Consider the following 18,280-nt stretch of genomic DNA (forward strand, 5'->3'; position numbering starts at 1 on the left):
TCTCTTTGACCCCAGAGTATATGTGTTTCGTATGTTCCTGCCTATGCTTACATTTTACTGTCTAAAATTGTCATCTTTAGGATTTATAAAAGGAAAAAATATGTGTGGTTGGTCTCATGACATAGATTGCTTTCTCTACCATAAAATATCTAGCTCAGATTCCTTAAAGAAATTCTGTACTTTCAAAAGAAGGGAAAGCCTCATAAGCATTTTCCAAAATACTATTTTTAAATGAGAAAGTACAAATGATGTAGATTATGTGGAATTTAAGGATTCTGTCCCTATGTAGAGCAGAAAACTTGAGTAAATCTTGATGTAGACAGCATAACGAGGGTAAAGCAATGTTGCATAATTCATTTGTTTTCTAGACTTCAAGGTTGCTCCACGGGAATCCTTCGACTCAGCTTATCCTCTCTGCTGCATTTCCACTACAACAGAGCACTTTCCCTCAGTCACATCACCAGCAGCACCAGTCTCAGCAACAGCAGCAACTGAATCGGCACAGGACTGACAGTTTGACCGATCCTTCCAAGGTTCAACCACAGTAGCACACATCCCTCCTCTCTGATCTCAGGAGGAAGGGGTTGTCCCTAAGAGTTGCTCAGATGATCTGAAACTAGGAGGAGAAGGTCCAGCAGTTTCACAAGATGCAGTATTGAGTGTTCTAGTTTCTGGACTTAGTTAGCAGGGAAAGTGCTGCCTAGTGCTACAGATGTACATTAAATACCAGCCAGCAGGAGATGATCATGGGGCCATAGCCAATTCTGACAGTGTTTTACTCGCCCAGCTATTTTTCAAATGGAAAGATAGATTGCCAAATGTTAAGCTCAGCTATGAAACATGACCTCCGGTCAATCAGAAAGGCACTAACAATGTTAGTAACTTTTAGTGGTTCTGTGCCTGTTTTCAAGTGTTACAGAGGACACGCCACTGTCATGTCAGGGGTTTGCGTACAACGATGCCATGAAGACAGTCCGGTAGACCCAGTAGACCCCTTCCCCATCCCCTCTCCCTTTTCAGATAATGATTGAATAGTAATTTCAGAATGTCGTGTGGTTCAAATGCTCTATGTACAGATACTGTAAAAATATTATGTATATGTCTGGATAAAAGGAGAGAAAGCAAAACATTTTGTAAGCTGCATGAAAGCATTATCTCCTCTTAGGTATGAGTATATTTCCTTAGATTCTGACGCCATGTGCAAACTAGTACATCCTCTGTTTCCCCTCTTGTTTACAACACGGTAGTGTTCTCACTTTTCCGGGGCACAAGGCTTTTTGTTCATACTTTGGCTGTGATGTCACAGTTTGTTCAGTGAGGTATGATGTGCTGCTGGGAATGGATATTTTTTTCCAGGTTAAATTATTGAGACAACAGGATTTTCAAGTTACTCAGAAATATCCTTTATTTCATTATTTTTCATTTATGTTTGAAAATAGGATTTGCACTGCTTTATTTTAGATGGTTGGAAGTTTTGGTCACATATTTTGATATATAGTTCATAGTTGGAAATAGTTGTGTAAACGGTTTTCAATAAGCCTGAAAGTAATTTCAAGAATGTTTCAGTTATAGGAGTAAAATTTGCACACAAAAGATTTTAGGCACTTTTTAACATTCTCACTGGTGGGAATTTTAACTTTTAGGATTTGTTGGAATCTTTTTATTATCCTTCACAATTTCAATGCTTCTTTTAGTCAGAAATGATTCAGGGTTATTTGAGGGGAAAAAAAAAACCCATAGTGCCTTGATTTTGATTCAGGTGATAACTCACCATCTTGAATTCATTGTCTGGTTTCAGTAGCAGTTTTGAAACCTTAGTACATTTTTAACAGCATGTGGGTGTCAGTGCCATTATGATTCTCCTAAGTTTCCACGAAGACTGCTTTGAGTCTCTTGGACTGGAGGTACAAGTAACTTAGAAATAAATAACAAGGTGACATCCTGACACTATCAGAGTCATTGATGTGATCACAAAACTGTTTCCTAAATCAGCATCTTCCTTTAAAGCTGAACAGTTAAGAATTACCTGTCAATGTTTTCTATATATGATCTTGATATTCCTACAAAGAAAAAAGAAGGGGTAAGAATTGGCTTTGCCTTTACTATAACACTAGAATATTGTAACTCACATGCTTTCTAAACGTGAACTAAGATTTCATTTGGCAATATTAGATTCTAAAGGTAATAAATTCCAACAGAAATTACATACATAAAAAGATCATCTTAGAGCTTTTATGGTACTAATAATTAAATTGACAACCACAGAGCAAAGGAAAATTAATGGAAATACCTTATTAAAATATCAAAAATTATTACTGAAGGGAGGATAGCAAGCTGTAGTTAACTCGAAATTGACCTTAAAAGGAAATGTGTAACAGAACTGAAAAAGGTTTTGAGCAATGAAAATATTGTACTATAGAATTGCTCGACAAAGGAGTCAGAGGAATTTCTAAGACCGTTCTTATGACTTTTCTGTCCTTCACTTTGCTATCATCCCAAAAGGATAGACTTTGTCTTTCTACAGACAACTCTACCTGGCCACACATCTATTAGAGAGTTCATATTGAAGAAGAAAATAACCAAAGAAAGTTGGTACCTAGCCTTCTACAAAAGAAGTGTCACTGGATACCAATCAATAATGAACATATCAAGAAGCTCCTCTTCTAGCTAAATGATCTGGATGAAGAGATTTCTGACTTCCTCATGAATGTCAAGAATAGCTGTCAGAATATGTATGTAACTTGAGCGTAGGTACACATAGGTGAAATTGATGTAGAATATGGCAACAGTATTAGTTTTCTCCCCTTTCAGATTGCCTTTCTCAACCTTACCATGCCATTCCATATATCTGAGTTGTGCCTCATTTATTTATTGGCAATATTTAGTGGTATGGATAACAAAAGATATGAAGAACTATAATATTTATTAAGATTTATCCTCTAAATACCGTACTTAAAGGGAAAGATGGTGAACGGTGAGTACTGTGTACTTAGGTCTTCAAAGGCAAAGCAGAAGACAAGCCACAAGGTAAATCTGTAGACTGTTCACATTCTCCTCTACCAGTCCCTTCAAGTATTTTCCATCCTCATAGATATTTGGGAGGGAAAATTAGACAAAATGATGTTTTGTAATTCCTGTTGTTCCTCACAGCCCATTTTTGCCCTGCTTAGAATTGATTGAATTTAAAGGGACAGCTAGCTGCGTTCCCTTGGCTGTCAATATATAGTGTTGTCGAAGAGCTAGTAAGCGCCAACTGCCTCAGCTCCTCTGTGTCCCGTTCCGCCCCCCTCACCCCCCCTCCCCCCCGCCCGCGGTTTTTCTTGAACTTGGGTTGCAGAGCTGCCCCTGCCCCTCCCCCATAATTGAGACTTGAGCATTCTGATGAAGACTGGGCAGTTGCCTGATCTTCGTTCCTGTAGCCAAAGTTGTTCATTAAAATCCCAAATCTACGTAATGAAAAAATACCAAATACAGACACCTTTCAGCTACTTAAAAGTCACCATCTTCCCTCCGCTGTACTCTCACAGCGATTCATTTTTTCTTACAAAACATTTTATTCTGGGTGGCACTTTTTAAGTGACAAACTATTGAAGATCTGGAAAAACGTGAGCTGCTCTGCAGTCGCCCTGCTCTGCACTGTGGTGGCCCCCGGTGCCAGTGCTGTTAAACCCTTCAGGCGAGGCTGCGGGGGTCAGTCACGTTGCTGCTAAGAGTGGTGTCAGACCAGAACCCAGATGCTCAAAAGTACTCTGATTTTTGAGCCGGAATATATTGGAGGAAAAGCAAATATGAGGAATGGGGATGGCAATAGGTAAATACTACTGTTCAGTCTCCAAACTCTGTCCTAAGCTGAGGGGGTAATTCGAGTCCCATGCTCTGCTTTGTTACTTACATCTGGTTTAGGAATGTACTAGTAATAAAAGATGCCAGTGACTTTGAATAGGTGGTTACAGAATACTTAGTGCAGAAGAGTGAAAATGTTATTTGCGTTCTTCAGAAGTGCTAAGAGTCTTTGGTCATTGCCTTAAAGCGGTCTGCTTGCAGTTAGTTAAGGGCACTGAAGCAGTGCAGCTCCATGCAGGGCATTGCAGTGAAGGGAGATGAACCTTTGTTCAAGAGGCCTTAGAAAGGGGCCCCTCGAAATAGTACTCTTTCTCCGGCTCCACAGTGGTGAAAATTATTTTCAACTGGATATTATTCAACTTGATTTCTAATGTTTCCACTACAGTGAGGTAAACCTTTTCCTTTTTTTAAAGTGGAATGCAAATAGCATTTTACTTTGGTATTGCTCGTTTCTCCTTTTTTTCTTTTTCTCTATTTCTTTGGTGATTGAGTTTGTTGATGATGGACATTTGTGGAAAACTCATTCAAGTCTATAACCTTTCCAATATCTGTGATCCTATTCCTAGTCCCTTGGGAGTCAGTGTTGGAAGGTATAAACACTGGATATTACTATTGCTGAGTGAGTCTAGCCAGGAGTGAGCAGATTGGAATTTTCAAATGGTGGAAAAGGAACAGCACAAAGGCACTTGCCATTTTAATTAGCGATTGGAGAGAGAGACCCTTTTAAGTTTGTTTGGGTTGGGTGAGCATTCCTCTAAAAGGAGCTTCTGAAATAAATGCAAAGGAAAAGAGTCGACTATTTTTATAGCATATTTAATATATTTGTATATAACTATGAATATGGTAGGAACCCTCCACATGCCTCCACTTTTCTAATTTACTCCCCCTTTTGCCATAGCACTAGTATAGCCTCATCCGCATGGGTAACGTGCCTATTGTCAGCCTACCAAAAGATAGCGCTGCTGCTTTCTGAGACAGGTGAGACCACCCAACTCTCATGCCTGGGGATCCTTTCTGTAGGAATAGCACACACTTCGAAAACAACATAACCACAGTCTGAAAGCATCATTTTGAAATGTAACAAGCACTTTATTGCAACTATTCATTTTGATAAAGTTTATTATCTTAAGCATTACCATTTCTAAAGGATCCCCAAATCATCACTTAGGTGAAATTTTAAAATGATACATTTCTGAGAAATGTTTAGATCCAGTGAACCGTAGCAGGTTTCTGGGAGTGATTTCAAGGTAGCCAAATGAACTTTGACTTTGGTTCTGAATGTGGCGGAGTCAGGAGATTGTAGATGGCTAGTTCCGTTTCGACACTATTGTAAACCTGTCTTGCCTATCGTGTGGACACCAAAAGAGACCAATGAGCCTGTTTATTTTCAGAGGCCTAGGACAGTTGCATCAGTGTGAATAGATGTATAGAACTAACCTAAAAGTGACTGGTAGTAATATTTTAGAATATGATAATTTCAAGAATTCTTCTGGGTGTTTTAAATGTGCTCTGAAATGTTGGCATGTCATTTCAGCGTTTCCATTTGAATTGCTCTTATAATCTCTTTTGCACAAAAAGGACTGAGAAAAAGACAACTTCAGTTGAAGAAAAGTATAATTTGGTCTTATTTTAAATATGTCTCCTGTGGAAACACAGGGGATGAATTTTGTTGGTATAGTTATTATTAATTCAGGATATTTAAAACAGTATTGAACAGCTCACAAGAAATTCAGCAAATGTGGACATTTAAAAATTAAAACTTTGTTTCCATGTGACTGTTTTGCATATTTTCCCCCTTGTCATAATTTAACACTACATTCCTTGTTTTTCTTAAATAAAATAATACTTTGCAGGTTCTGCTTTGGATATTTAACAATATTTTTGTAAGCTGCCTGGGTCTTCCTAGGGAAATGTTTAGTGAAGTAGGATATAGTTTATGAAGAGACTGTTGAAGTGGAATCCCATCACCACCACCAGCAAACACTGAGGTGCTGCATTCAGTGACAATCAAAATAGTGAGTATTTATGGAAGAATTTAGAACGTGATTTTAAAGAGGCAATTGCTTTGAAAGCAGTTCTCTGGGTTTGTTGAATGAAAATGGCTAAATGTATTTATTTATATTTTTAAATATGTGTTGTTTTCTCATCAGAGTGATTTCACAGTGTCATGTATTTAATTTGTGGTTTGTTTTGTTCTGCTTCGTAATCTTCTACTTAAAAGAACTGGCTCCTCTATCTGGGGGCGCAGTCTCCAGCCCTCACCAGGACTGTCCCTGGGCCAATCCAAATCTGTTTTACTTCAGGACGGCAGTGGAGGGCCCAAAGCCGGATGCCCTGGCACTTCCCTCCTGTTCTCAACTCAATTAAGAAAAAATAAAGGTAACTCCTTCCAAATCTGCTTTGTATAGCTCCAACCTTTTTTCTAGTTTCACTTGCTGCCTTTTCTATTTTATGGGTACTTTTTATAGGATTACTTCCCCAATGCAGCCAAAGGCCAGTAGGACAGAACCAGTGGCACACATTGCCTCTGTTCTGCCCATTTGGGGAAATGTTAGTAAGAAGATCGGCATCTTCGAATGGCTGTCACTATCATATCCATAGTAAAACCCATTTCAAGTCCTTAAATACAGGTGGAACAACGTATGTGCACTGTACTCTCCTACAAAAACTGTTTGCTGTCTTTAGGGTACTGTTGCTTGGCTCTACAAAAACAAGGCCTTCGTACACAGTACTAGCCACTCAAGTAGTGTTGGGACATTTGAAACCTACAAGTTGGAGGATACTTCTTAGCTAGTATACATCGGAACAGAATTCTCCATTCTAGGGCTCTCCGAGGAGCTCTTGAGTCCCACAGGCCTCCAGCGGCGTGTACCATCTAGCTTTCGGGACCCCTCAGAGAATGATAACCAAAGCATGTCAGCCACAAGTTGGATTTAATGATGTAGAACATGTTTAACTCTGAGGCTTAAAATGAAAATGTGTTTCAAATGTATGCTTTTATTTCTGAGGAAACAAACTGTGACATCGCTTAAAAAATGACATTCAAATGTTTTATGTGTGTTTTGAGTTATTCTGTACTGGTGCAAATTCACTGCTGGCAATGGTTGTGCCAGTACTAAAGAGTTAGTAGAGAAAGCTCTATTATCCTTAGATTGATGTATGATGTACCTAGACAATCATCAAGCAAAACAAAGTTGGCCAGGAAATGTCTTTTTTTTTCCCCCCATGTCAGCTAGAACAGCTGTAACTTTAGACCATTCTAGAATTATTTTGGAATCTGTTTTACTATGGCGTAAGTTGGGGAAGGGCCTCAGTATGGCACTTGCACATTTACTCTATGTAGAGATGGAAGCCCAAAGATGAGTCACATTCAGTGCTGTGTTGAAACCAGTTAGTGCAAAAAAGTTTTATCTTTGTAAATTTTTAATTGTTAACATCAGTTAGTAGCTGTGAAAACATACACCAAATTCTTTCTAATGTTCTGTGTGGTTCTTGGTTGTGCTACTCTTGACATTGCTGTCCTTACTGCTTGGTTCTTGGTTTTAGATAAAAATTAGATGTAGCCCATTGTCTTAACTTCCAAAAAGGTAGAGCTATATGTACATGGCTAACTGATCTTAAGAATATGTACTTTTCCTAAAGCAAACATTGAATTGAAATCCAAACTGATTTACAAAAACGAGATGGACATCTTGTAGGTATTGTATTCTGCCCCAATCCTAAATTGTACCGAAGCACGAAGGGATAATGAATGGTTTCAATGGTGCTATCTTAGGTTCTCTGCTGATTTTCATGAGCTGTGTTTGGAAGTACAATATTACATAAAACGTGGATCATTTTGTTACCAACTTAATATTGCCATTTTAATTTGGTGTTACAATTGGTTGCAATTGTTTTTCAGCGCTGTCCTTTGAGAAGAGGTAACGTGTTTTATTAGCCTACCTCCACTCAGGCCTCTTGGTGTATGATCATTTCTCCAGGTTATGATGTGCATAGTTTTCTAAAACTACATGTACTATTATTATATTGCTCTTTCCCGTAGACTTTTGTAATGTATTCCGAACCTAAAATCATAACAAAAGAGCCAAGCAGTAGCATCGGTTGGTTTTTTTTGTTTTGTTTTCGTTTTTTTTTTTTTTTTGTAAATGTAAAACTAATTAGATCCAGACTTTGTTTCCTTACTCAATTTTAAAAATAAAAAATACCTCAGTGCTATGTTTTTCAGTATCACCTGCATTTCTCAAAAAATAACACCCGCTTTATGTGGCACATAACTTGTAAGAATCACATTATTTTGGATTTTAAAGGAAGACTATTAAATATTTTAAAATCAACACCAATGACATTTTCTTTTCTTTTTACTCAGCAATGGAGTCTAACTGCATTAGCGATTTTTACCTTGTAGCTTCGTGTCGGAACTGCCAAATTCTTGTAGTAGTAGTACCGTCCTGGTACAAGGTGGTAGAGCCTCAGAAAGCTATGCTGTCTGTTACCCCCGCATTAAGCTAGTTCTTGGGCCAGGCTGCCTGCGCTGCCAGTTGCGGTTGTGATGGCACCAGCTACTTTCTAACAGGGAATTCTCCTTTCTGGTCTTGGAAAAGAAAGAATGCAATTACTTGCTTGCTCTGTTTGTAATAATCTAAAGCAGTATTAGGGGAGTGATGGTGTGGTCTAGGGATGTCAAGCTGAGATTTCTTTGAAGTGTTTTATCTTCCCAGGTGGACACTGTGTTTTTCTACCCTGTAATTACACTTCCGTTAAAACAGTCACTAAGATCTCTTCACGATAGTGGTTAGCGGTCTTTCCCACAGTGTCACTACAGAATGGTTGCTGCACTGACTTAACTGGATTTTTCCACAGTCTCTTGAAATGACAAATTACACATTGTGGACTTTCGTAATAGCTCAGTAAACCCGATCTGCTCTGGGTCCACCGTTCTACTTCACACAAGGAACACGTGGGAGTTTTCTGCGGAAGACATGCCCTTCAGATTGAAAGAAGCTATTAAATAACAGTGCTAGTTAGTGCACATGGTAATAGAACATAGCAGGCTGGGAGAAGGCAGTTATGTTGTTTGGATAGAATCATTAACAGTCAAGTTAGAATACACTTTAAATGACAGTGATTACCAAAGTTACTATGATAAGATGAGGTAGCCTTATGTAATCGAGGATTATAGGCTCTAGAATTCAACAGTGTGGTTTGATGCACTGTTCTGCCTAGAACTTTTCATCCTTACGTTAGTACCTTCTACCTCACAGAGCTGTGTGAGGGTTATGGGGAGACAGTGCTTTAGAAGACGGTTAGCTCCTATTTTTTAATACCGACTTTAGAAACTGGTCTGTAAATATTAATACTACAAAGTTACAAGTCTACATAACACACAAGGGAAAACAAGCTCTGGTCATACCACTTTTATTTACATCGTATCTATGTTACATTGTTTATTCAATATAGAAAAAATACGAATACACTCAGTATTCTCTTTTAATTTAGTAACTCCACGTTGTCAAATATTGACTGTTTTTATATTGGGTTTCCTACCCAATTAAAAAAAAGGGTGGGGTGGGGGGGGGGGAATGAACCTGGCAAACAATTCTTGCCATGTTATAACAGTAATATGTTCCTCTTTAAAAAAAAAACAAAAGACTGATTTTTAAAAGACTTGTGATTAAACTGCTTACTGGCTTAAGGAAATATTTTAAAAGATAAAAATCAATTCATTCCTCCCTCAAGAAAAATGTTAAGGCAGTTATCATCTTAAAAACAGCTCAGTGATCCAGGATAAAATGTATATTCCTCATAAAGGGGTCAGTACTAAAAGAAAATCAAGGGTAGACCCCATCGCACAATGGTTCTATGTATGCCCTCTCCCACAAATAACTAAAAGAAAGGTGACCATGTCAACATAATTGTGCTGGAGAAAAGAAAAATCCACACTTAGATACCTGGTTTCTTTTAAAAATCCATGTTGCAAACAGAAGCAATGATTATTTCTTTTGGACATTATACTTTCTTTAAATGGGTCAAACTGGCAAATCAACGCTACAAAATATGTCTTCTCCGTCACTTTTAGTTATAATGCACACTATGTACATAAAGACAAGAGTTACCTATCTTAAACTAAATACAAATTAAAAAACGGCTTGTTAAAAACCAGAATCGGGACTTATAAACAGTGCAGAAAATGCAAACGCCAAAAATACGATGCCTCCTATGATCGTCACTGTAAGAGAAGAGAAACAAAGTGAAATAAGGCAAAATTCCTCTAGGAGGGAGCTAAGGTGTTGCCCACTACTCTTCCAATCTGGTAAACCCTGAAAAGAAATTAGAAACGTTCAGGCCCCATTAAGTGAAGCAAAGCATACGTAATATGCCTGACTGTACAATAAGAATGCATTGCTTCCCCAGTGTTGTCTCGAGAGATGACAGTGTTGAAATTGAGACAGTGCTGGTAAGCAGCAATACGACTGTAACTCATCTTAAAACCCAGTTATTAAAATGAATGTTCCACAATCTCTGACAAGCGAAGAGACTTCTGTATTCCATTTTTAGGCCCTAGCAGCTACACAGGAAATTCTCCTAGGTGGAATCCATAAACATGGTCTCCACCTACGAATCCCAATCTTCTAAGACACACCTTTAAGGCCAGAAAGTTTTATTTCCAACATGATGATTGTTTTACTTACATTGACAAACAGCTACCAAAAATCCAGTAAGGCTTTCAGATGAACTTGTATTTTACTAGCATCTACACATGTGAAAAACAGTCCACGTTCGCAACAGCAGTAACCAAATGTACTCCAGAACGTTAAAACTAAGAACCAGCTCTTTTTCTAATCTCTTAGCAATTCTAAGAGTTATGTGATATTTTCTTCGTAATTTAAAGCACAAAAGACTTACCAGTTCTGACAGAGATTTTTTGGGCTATCATTCTTCCTCCGATGACTGCTAGTCCGGTGCATAAGCAGTGGCCCACTGTCCCACCCACTGCTACGCCATACGGGTCCTGGAAGCAAGCGTGACTAACATTAATTTAAAAGCAGTTGAAACTGTTACCTGAGAAAGATAACTATTAGCCACTGAAAATGGAGATGAATAACAAAGCCTAAACACGTCTAAAAACTCAGGTGTGTGAGGTATGAGAATTTTGTAATAGCTGCTTGAGGGAATATTTGCAATCATATCCAGGAACTGAGCTAACAGCAGACAAATTTCTAAGATCAAAATAATGCTAATTCAAGCAGGCAGCAGTTGTCACCATTCAGGCCATATTTAGCTCTTAAGTGACAAGTGCTGAGGGGACTCACCCCAGACCTCTCTTCCCTCAGGTAGTGTCTGCTATTAGGAGGAAACAAGGCAAGCCTTTACAGACCCGGCCTCCCTTTCTCTCCACTGTGTCTTCGGTGCTTCAACTCAGAGCCAGGAACACGGTATTCATCCCCTAAATCCTTGCTGCCAGAGCAAACTGGAGTCCCTCAGACTGGGAAGACCAGTGAAAATTTTCCAGAAAGAATACCTCTGAAGGACTAGCAGGAAAATTTGACTTGTGGAGGAGAGAACATCCTAGAAGGCAAAAGGCCAGCAATAAGAGACAACTGCAGAAAAGGTTAACACACATTTCCAGAGAGAACCAATGAGTCACAAGAGAGGTATCCCATCAACCTAGGTGGAGGCCAGCTCATGAAGGACCCTATCGATAGGCTTACAGTTTAGACTTTAAGACACACTGGTTTTTAGCTGGCGAGTGACAGAACAGGAGGTATATGCTTTAAAAGTCTAGTGCAGAGAATGAGCTGGAAGGGAACAAGATTGAAGGCAAGGCGCTCAATTGCCTGGATTGGGGTGGGAGACCGGAAGCAGAGAAAAGCAGGTGGATTTAAGAATTAAGGAGGCAGAATTGATACACCCTAGTGATAGGTGTTACAGAAGAGAAAAATCAGGTATGACACCCATACTTCTCACCTATAATCCTCTAGATGAATTATGATAATACCAACATGACTCAAAAAGTTATTCGGAGCATGTGGGTGACTCAGTCATTTAAGCGTCCAACTCTTGATTTCCGCTCAGGCCCTGATTCCCACGTCAGGCTCTGTGCTCACAGTGTGGAACCTGCTCAGGATTCTCTCCCTCTCTGGCCATCCCCTTCTCGTGCTCTCTCTCTCTCTCAAAATAAACATTAAAAAGGTGGGGGGGAAGGAGTGAAGAAAGGGTTTATGGGTGCTGACAGGAGTTAAAAGTGGGGGAAGTTCAGGAGTCGGTTGGGTTCAATGGTGAAGCAGCTACGGGACTGAAGAGAATGGCCCTGAGAGGGAGAATGCAGACGAAGATGCCGAGGACGACATAACAGTAAGAAAAGCAACACTGAAGGGATGACGGAGGGAGAGGAGCCCAAAGAAGACTCTGGAGGGAGTCAGACAATTAGCCTCCCAAGAGGAGCACTGAGGGGCCTGTGGGTGGCTGCAGGGAACTCGAAGCCCCCATCAACCCTCCCGATGAGGTCAGAAACTAGGGTCCGGTGCGTTTAGAAACCAAGAAAGTAGAGCAACTCCTGTTTGCCATCAGAGCCCGGCCTTTTGAGACCGGGGGGGAGGGACGGAGAGGCTGGCATCTGCAAGGGAAGCAGAATCCAGTAAGGTGTGAAACTGCAGATGAGAAAGACTCATACGTGCTAAAATGCTCACGGCAGGGCTGGGAGAAAGGCAAAGGTTTAAGTAACGGAGTGGAGACATGGGGCTGTGATCCGGAACCCAGCAGGGACAGGACTGCCACTGAGAGCGTGGAGGGAAGAGACGCAGACACCTCTGCGAACCACGTGTGGCAGAGCGGGGCCGCACTGCTCATTCTGTGTATTCAAACTTCTCAGCTGGCATCCGTGAAGATGCTGTCACTCTATCTCAAAGTGGTGCTTGAACAGTCACTGGATTGAATAAAATTTAAAAGTTCCTTTAAAACAGAAGTTTTCGGTCTTTGTTATTTGCCAAATTCATTTGACCCTGGAACCTCATCCCCCATTTTTTTTTTTTTTTTGCTTAGTACCTAATTAAGGACACTAAATTCAGTTGGAAACAAAGAAATAGAGTTCAGACTAAAATGGACTGAACTGCATCTCAGCATAATTTATATAAAAAACTACCCAGAAAAGGTTAGGAATGTTAAGGGAAACAGACAAGCTGGCTTCTGCCCCTGAAGAGCTCGCAGTATCCCCACGGTGCCGGTGGCCGGTGGCACTGCATCGGGGACTCCACGTGCATCATCTTGTTTCATCCCCGGAATAATCCCACGAAGTAGGGAAATGCCCCATTTTCAGACAAGGAAATGGTGCGGGAACGCGGTCACACAGCTGAGGACTCACTCCACGCTGCTAGACTGCAGCAGACCGAGGGAGCTGACACGGACAGCAGATCTGGACCTTTCACAGTCTGTGCCACACAGACGACAGGATGAAGAAAAACGTAGTGATTTCTGCCATCATGACAGCTCTCACTGGCAGGACCACCACCACTGTCCCCACCACCACAGAAAGAGGTGACTTTGTTTCAAGTCCCAATGCTGACAATCTGAAAGCTGCTAGAAAAGGCTAAGAATGAAGAAAACTATAGGGCACGGCCATTACAGTGACATTTTAAAAGGATGTTTTAAAATACAGGACTCAAGTGAAAAAACCAAGTTCCTCTTTTTCTTTCAATACAACATTTTTGATGCTTCTCTGACCAAATAGCCCCGTCCCAACCCTTGGTCCGGGCCTGCAACTTGTTTTATATTTTCTCTTCTTTTTTTCTTTTTAAATGTTTTATTTATTTATTTATTTTCGGGGGGGGAGGGGGCAGGAAGAGAGAGAGGGACAGAGAAAATCCCAAGCAGACACCACGCTGTCAGTGCAGAGCCCAACATGGGGCTTGATCCCACAAAGCCGGGAGATCATGACCTGAGCTGAAATCAAGAGTCGGAGGCTCAACTGACTGAGCCACTCAGACATCCCTCGTTCTGTATTTTAAACTGTGGCCTATGTTAAGGAACTTGCTCTTTTATGGTAGGCATCTCCTAGGAGTTAAGGACAAATTCAAATCATGCTTGTTATCTAAATCCTACCATCAGATAAAAACAATAATTTAACAGATAGAGACATTCCCTCAGCTAAGATCACCAAGAGACTGAAAAGTCTCCACAGTATTGCATTCCACAACCATCTCTTCAGATCTTAACAGACCTGTGTGAACAATAAGACACCTCATGTAAAACGTTACTAATTCTTCTCAAAAGAAATAAAGATTATAATTTTAAAAGCAAACAACCTCCCCCCAAAAGCTAGCTTTTACATAAGTGGCATTTGATATCTATGAACAAGATATGGTAGAAGATGCTAGAAGGCTGAGAGCCACAGCTTCTAGTCCTTGCCACTGCTACCAACTAGCTTATGACTTTGGACAAGTTGCCAGGTGTCTCTGAGCCTCCGGTTGTGCATCTTTAGAGCAAAGGGCAGGAGAAGGTGACCACAAGTCTCCCCTAGCTTACCATTCCACACCTTAGCATTCCGGGGCTAAGATCAGCAAATTGTATATCCAGAAACAAGTCAACTGTAATTGCACTACCCAGAGATAAGCACTGGGAACATTTTGATTTCCTGAATCTTCCATTCACCAAAGAGTGAATATTCCCAGAGCTATGTAGAAATTAGTGAATGAATGAACTAATTTCTCTTGTGCTGGACACTTAGGCTGTTTTGGATTTTCCACTGAATAGTATTTTGTAAAGTAACCCCTGAAACACTGAAGTTCTAAGAAAAGCCAGAAAACCGAGTCAAGACAACTGCCATGGTATCTATCACTCCAGCAAACCTGGAGGGAAGAGGAGTAAACAGAAGTCCAAAGACGGCAGTTAGGTTGGGCCACAGGACACCATCTGCCTGCAGAAGCTGGAGACCGTTCATTTTAAAGAGAATCGGGATTATTAGGGATTAGAAAATAGTCTAACATAGGAAGTAGTCTCTTGGCCCACACGGACTGTTCAGGGTCCTGTGGAGTGAAGTAACAGTGGTATGCTTAGTTTTAACAATAATACGGAAGCAGTCATTTCTCAAGTATTACTCGCCTCTCTAGCTGCCAGAACAATCGTAGTTAGTTGGGAGCGATCACCCCATTCGGCTAAGAATGTCAGTGTGAGAGCCTGAACGAAGATGGGGGAGATAAAATGCAGCCATCTCTTCTGGGGTATTGTCGTGCTTGCACCCGTTTCGACATCTCCTGGTCCATTTAAGAGTTTAGTTCGTTGAAACTAAATTAAAAAGAAAAAAGAGAGAAAATAGTCCCAGCAGACAAATAAAAAGAGTACAAAATTACTTAATCTTTCTTTTAAAAATTGTTTAAATTCTATGGAATATGCTCCAAGAAACTAAAACTATGTAACCCCAGGGGCACCTGGGTGGCTCAGTCAGTTAAGCGTCTGACTTTGGCTCAGGTCATGATCTCACAGTTTGTGGGTTCCGGCCACACGCTGGCCTCTGTGCTGACAGCTCACAGCCTGGAGCCCGCTTCGGATTCTGTGTCTCCCTCTCTCTCTGCCCCTTGCCCCCGCCCCTTAAAAACAAACATACATTAAAAAAATTATGTGACCCCAAAGTTCTCTTTTGAACCACTGGTCTCACACAGCAACACACACTATATTCTTAATTCTTCCGTTCCTCCACCACAAAATCAACCGATATTTACTGATCACTTACTACCCTAAATGCTGTGGGAAGAAACTTGTAAAATACAAGCTACAGCTCCTGCTTTGCAAGAGCTTATAATCCCCTGAGGAACCTCATCCCATGAGGTTGACACTCTACCACATCCCCGTTCACTCAGCGTCTTATCACAGACCGCTCTAAGAATGCAAAGTGGGCAAAACAAGCTTCTCTTTTTTTTTCTTTAAACTTCTTTTGAGGAGCCCACATGTATCACTCAGATACGGATAACCATGGAAAACCTCTGGATAATACTTAGTGGAGTGCTTTTTTGGTCCAGACGTTTAGGAGCGCCATGACTTACTTCTTCATCCTTTTTCTTTAATTCTGCTTGAACTTCTTCCAGTTCCTCTTGACCCTCATCTGGACTCATCTTTAAGCCTTCTCGAAGCATTCTAATGCCAAAAATGGCAAATAATGCAGTGGAAACATAGTACGTATACACCCTGGGGATGACTGTGGTGGCATAGCCGAACAAAACTGGAAGAAAATGCAGAGTATGGACAATTAGCATGCGTCTCATAATTCTGATTATGAGAAATCATAACTGAACATTGTTCTCAAGGAAAAGCTCATCTAAAACATAATAACCGGGCTTGCCACGTGTCATGTCAGCTTTAGGTAGAAAGTTAACTCTGATGCCCTCTAAGGAGTCGGACATCTTATAACCTGGAAGCTATACCACTTTCATACGCAAGTGATATTTCTTCATCACAAGTCTTTAAATTGCAAACTTCTTTAGTGAAGAATCATGACAAGATTCTCAAATGATAGGTATGATTCAAACTGCTCCTTTGTAATTATTTCAATATATCTGATAAAAGAAAACAAATCATTGCTATAACATACCCTAAAATAACATTTACAACAGACTCAAATTTATTCAGTATCGTTCTTTCCTACCATTAAAGAAAAGAGGACCACTGTATAAGTTATACCAAAAAAAACCTTGGAACTGTATCAAGAACCCAAATCCTAACCATGAAACACATTTATACCAGCGTTATCAGTTCAGTAGTTAAAACTTAAAAACTACAGAAGGGCCAGAGGAGATTTTCACACAAATAATAAATGCAATTATCCTTTACTTCACATGCTCTTTTTATAAAATGGGCACAACACTTCAAAATCTGGATGAACGCCAAATGTTTAACTGCACAGGTAAAACAGTCCCAGGTCACTATAATCACAAAATTCAAGATTTTAAAATCATGTTTAGAAACACATCACATCTACGCTTATGTGTATGTCTATGTTCTGATTATATGTATAAAAATATACATTTGCATATATGTATATGTACACACACAACACAGACCTATTATTTTCTAGCTCTATCCAGTGAAAAGGCCAAAAAGCAAAGACATCTCAGTAATGAGGCCACTTGACATCCATTCTTGGCTTCTCACACCACTCCCCACTAAAAGCCTCCTCAGAAAAATGGCTAATTCCAGGCCTATGCAGACCAGGTACAAGTTGAACTTGTGCTATCTTGTCGTACTAGAAAGTACGGAGGAACAAAACCAATGATGGGAACATGACGCAAGGACATGGGAGCTGGCTTGGAGGGGCTTCCCCCAGCCAAATCGGGGGCAATTGAAGCAATATAATTAGGTAATTAATTATAACGCACTGAAAACAATGAATCCCCAAGTTTATACTGACAACAAAGAGACAAACGAGTGGGATGGGAAGGAGAGCTCTGTGAGCGTAGTATGCCAGGCCCGCTGGACACGGGGATGGGCTACTAGAATCAGAAAGCCATCATTCTGCAATTATCAAGGTAAATTGAGATCATGGAAGAATCATTAACCCTAAACAATGGGCAACAGGGTGTCTGTACGGTCTTATTTAAAGTGTCTCCCTAAAGACTGCATATTAGTTGCAGGGAAAGAGAAAAAGACAGTACACAAGAAAAATCTTGACGTCACTGAGGGACAGACAGACATCTTGTTCTTCCAGATGTGACGTTCTCAGAGGGACAAATATCACCTATGCAGCATTCTGGTCAAAAATGCATTACCTTAATCTAATTATGAGGAAACAGCAGAGAAACACAAAATGAGAAGCAATCCATTAAAAGGGGAGGGGCTTTCTTCTTTAAAAAATGTTAATATCGTAAAACACAAGAAAAGGCTGTCGAAGTGTTTCCGATTAAAAGACTAAAAAAGAGGGGCACCTGGATGGTTCAGTTGGTTGAGGGTACAACTATTGATTTTGGCTCAGGTCACAATCCCAGGGTTGTGGGGTCAGAGCCCTAGGTCGGAGCCCCGTGTGTGGAGCCTGCTTAAGATTCTTTCTCTCTCTCTCCCTCTCCCTCTCTCTCTCTCTCGCCCCACCCCCCCCCGCCCCATCCCAGCTCACACATTCTCTAAAAATAAAAAAACTTAAAATAAAAAAAAAAGACCAACAAACTAGTAAGACCCAAATGTAATACCTGACCTAGACTAGCTCCTCCTCTACGGGAGGGGGAAAAACTGCTACAGAGGATATTAAATCAACTGACAAAACTAAAATACAGATGGTAAAGCATGTATCCATCTATTCCTGTATATGAAGATATATGTGTATATTTATCTACTTTATGTATCTGCATATATAACATGTACATGTCATATATATATATAAATATATAAATTATGTACGTAACTACACATATAATTTTACTTAGATATAGACAGGTAAGTCACACAGGCTAAAGCACTGAGG

The 18,280-nt window shown here is 40.2% G+C and overlaps 2 protein-coding genes across 9 annotated transcripts in view; one reads left to right on the forward strand and one right to left on the reverse strand.

Annotated features, from left to right (window-relative positions):
- The window catches only part of CLOCK (clock circadian regulator), a 130,048-nt gene extending 124,348 nt beyond the window's left edge, over positions 1-5,700 (forward strand). For all 7 annotated transcript variants that reach the window (XM_045056358.1, XM_006931114.5, XM_019829486.3 and 4 more), the window contains one exon: positions 369-5,700. In XM_045056358.1, coding sequence (XP_044912293.1) covers positions 369-548 — 180 coding nt within the window. In that variant the 3' untranslated portion in view covers positions 549-5,700. The remainder of the gene's footprint in view (positions 1-368) is intronic.
- The window catches only part of TMEM165 (transmembrane protein 165), a 35,221-nt gene continuing 18,880 nt past the window's right edge, over positions 1,940-18,280 (reverse strand). Inside the window, exons 3-7 of one of the 2 annotated variants that reach the window (XR_002741878.2) lie at positions 15,876-16,051; positions 14,938-15,120; positions 10,747-10,852; positions 8,242-8,434; positions 1,940-2,060 (exon numbers count right to left, since the gene is read on the reverse strand). Coding sequence is in view for 1 of the 2 variants with exons in the window: in XM_003985371.6 (XP_003985420.1) it covers positions 9,993-10,069; positions 10,747-10,852; positions 14,938-15,120; positions 15,876-16,051 (542 nt within the window). In the remaining variant the exon portion in view is untranslated. Of the gene's footprint in view, positions 2,061-8,241; positions 8,435-9,242; positions 10,070-10,746; positions 10,853-14,937; positions 15,121-15,875; positions 16,052-18,280 lie in introns of those variants that run through there. The other variant, XM_003985371.6, reaches the window with a different exon arrangement.

This window comes from Felis catus, chromosome B1 (genome assembly GCF_018350175.1).
Source record: "Felis catus isolate Fca126 chromosome B1, F.catus_Fca126_mat1.0, whole genome shotgun sequence".
Taxonomy (NCBI): domain Eukaryota; kingdom Metazoa; phylum Chordata; class Mammalia; order Carnivora; family Felidae; genus Felis; species Felis catus.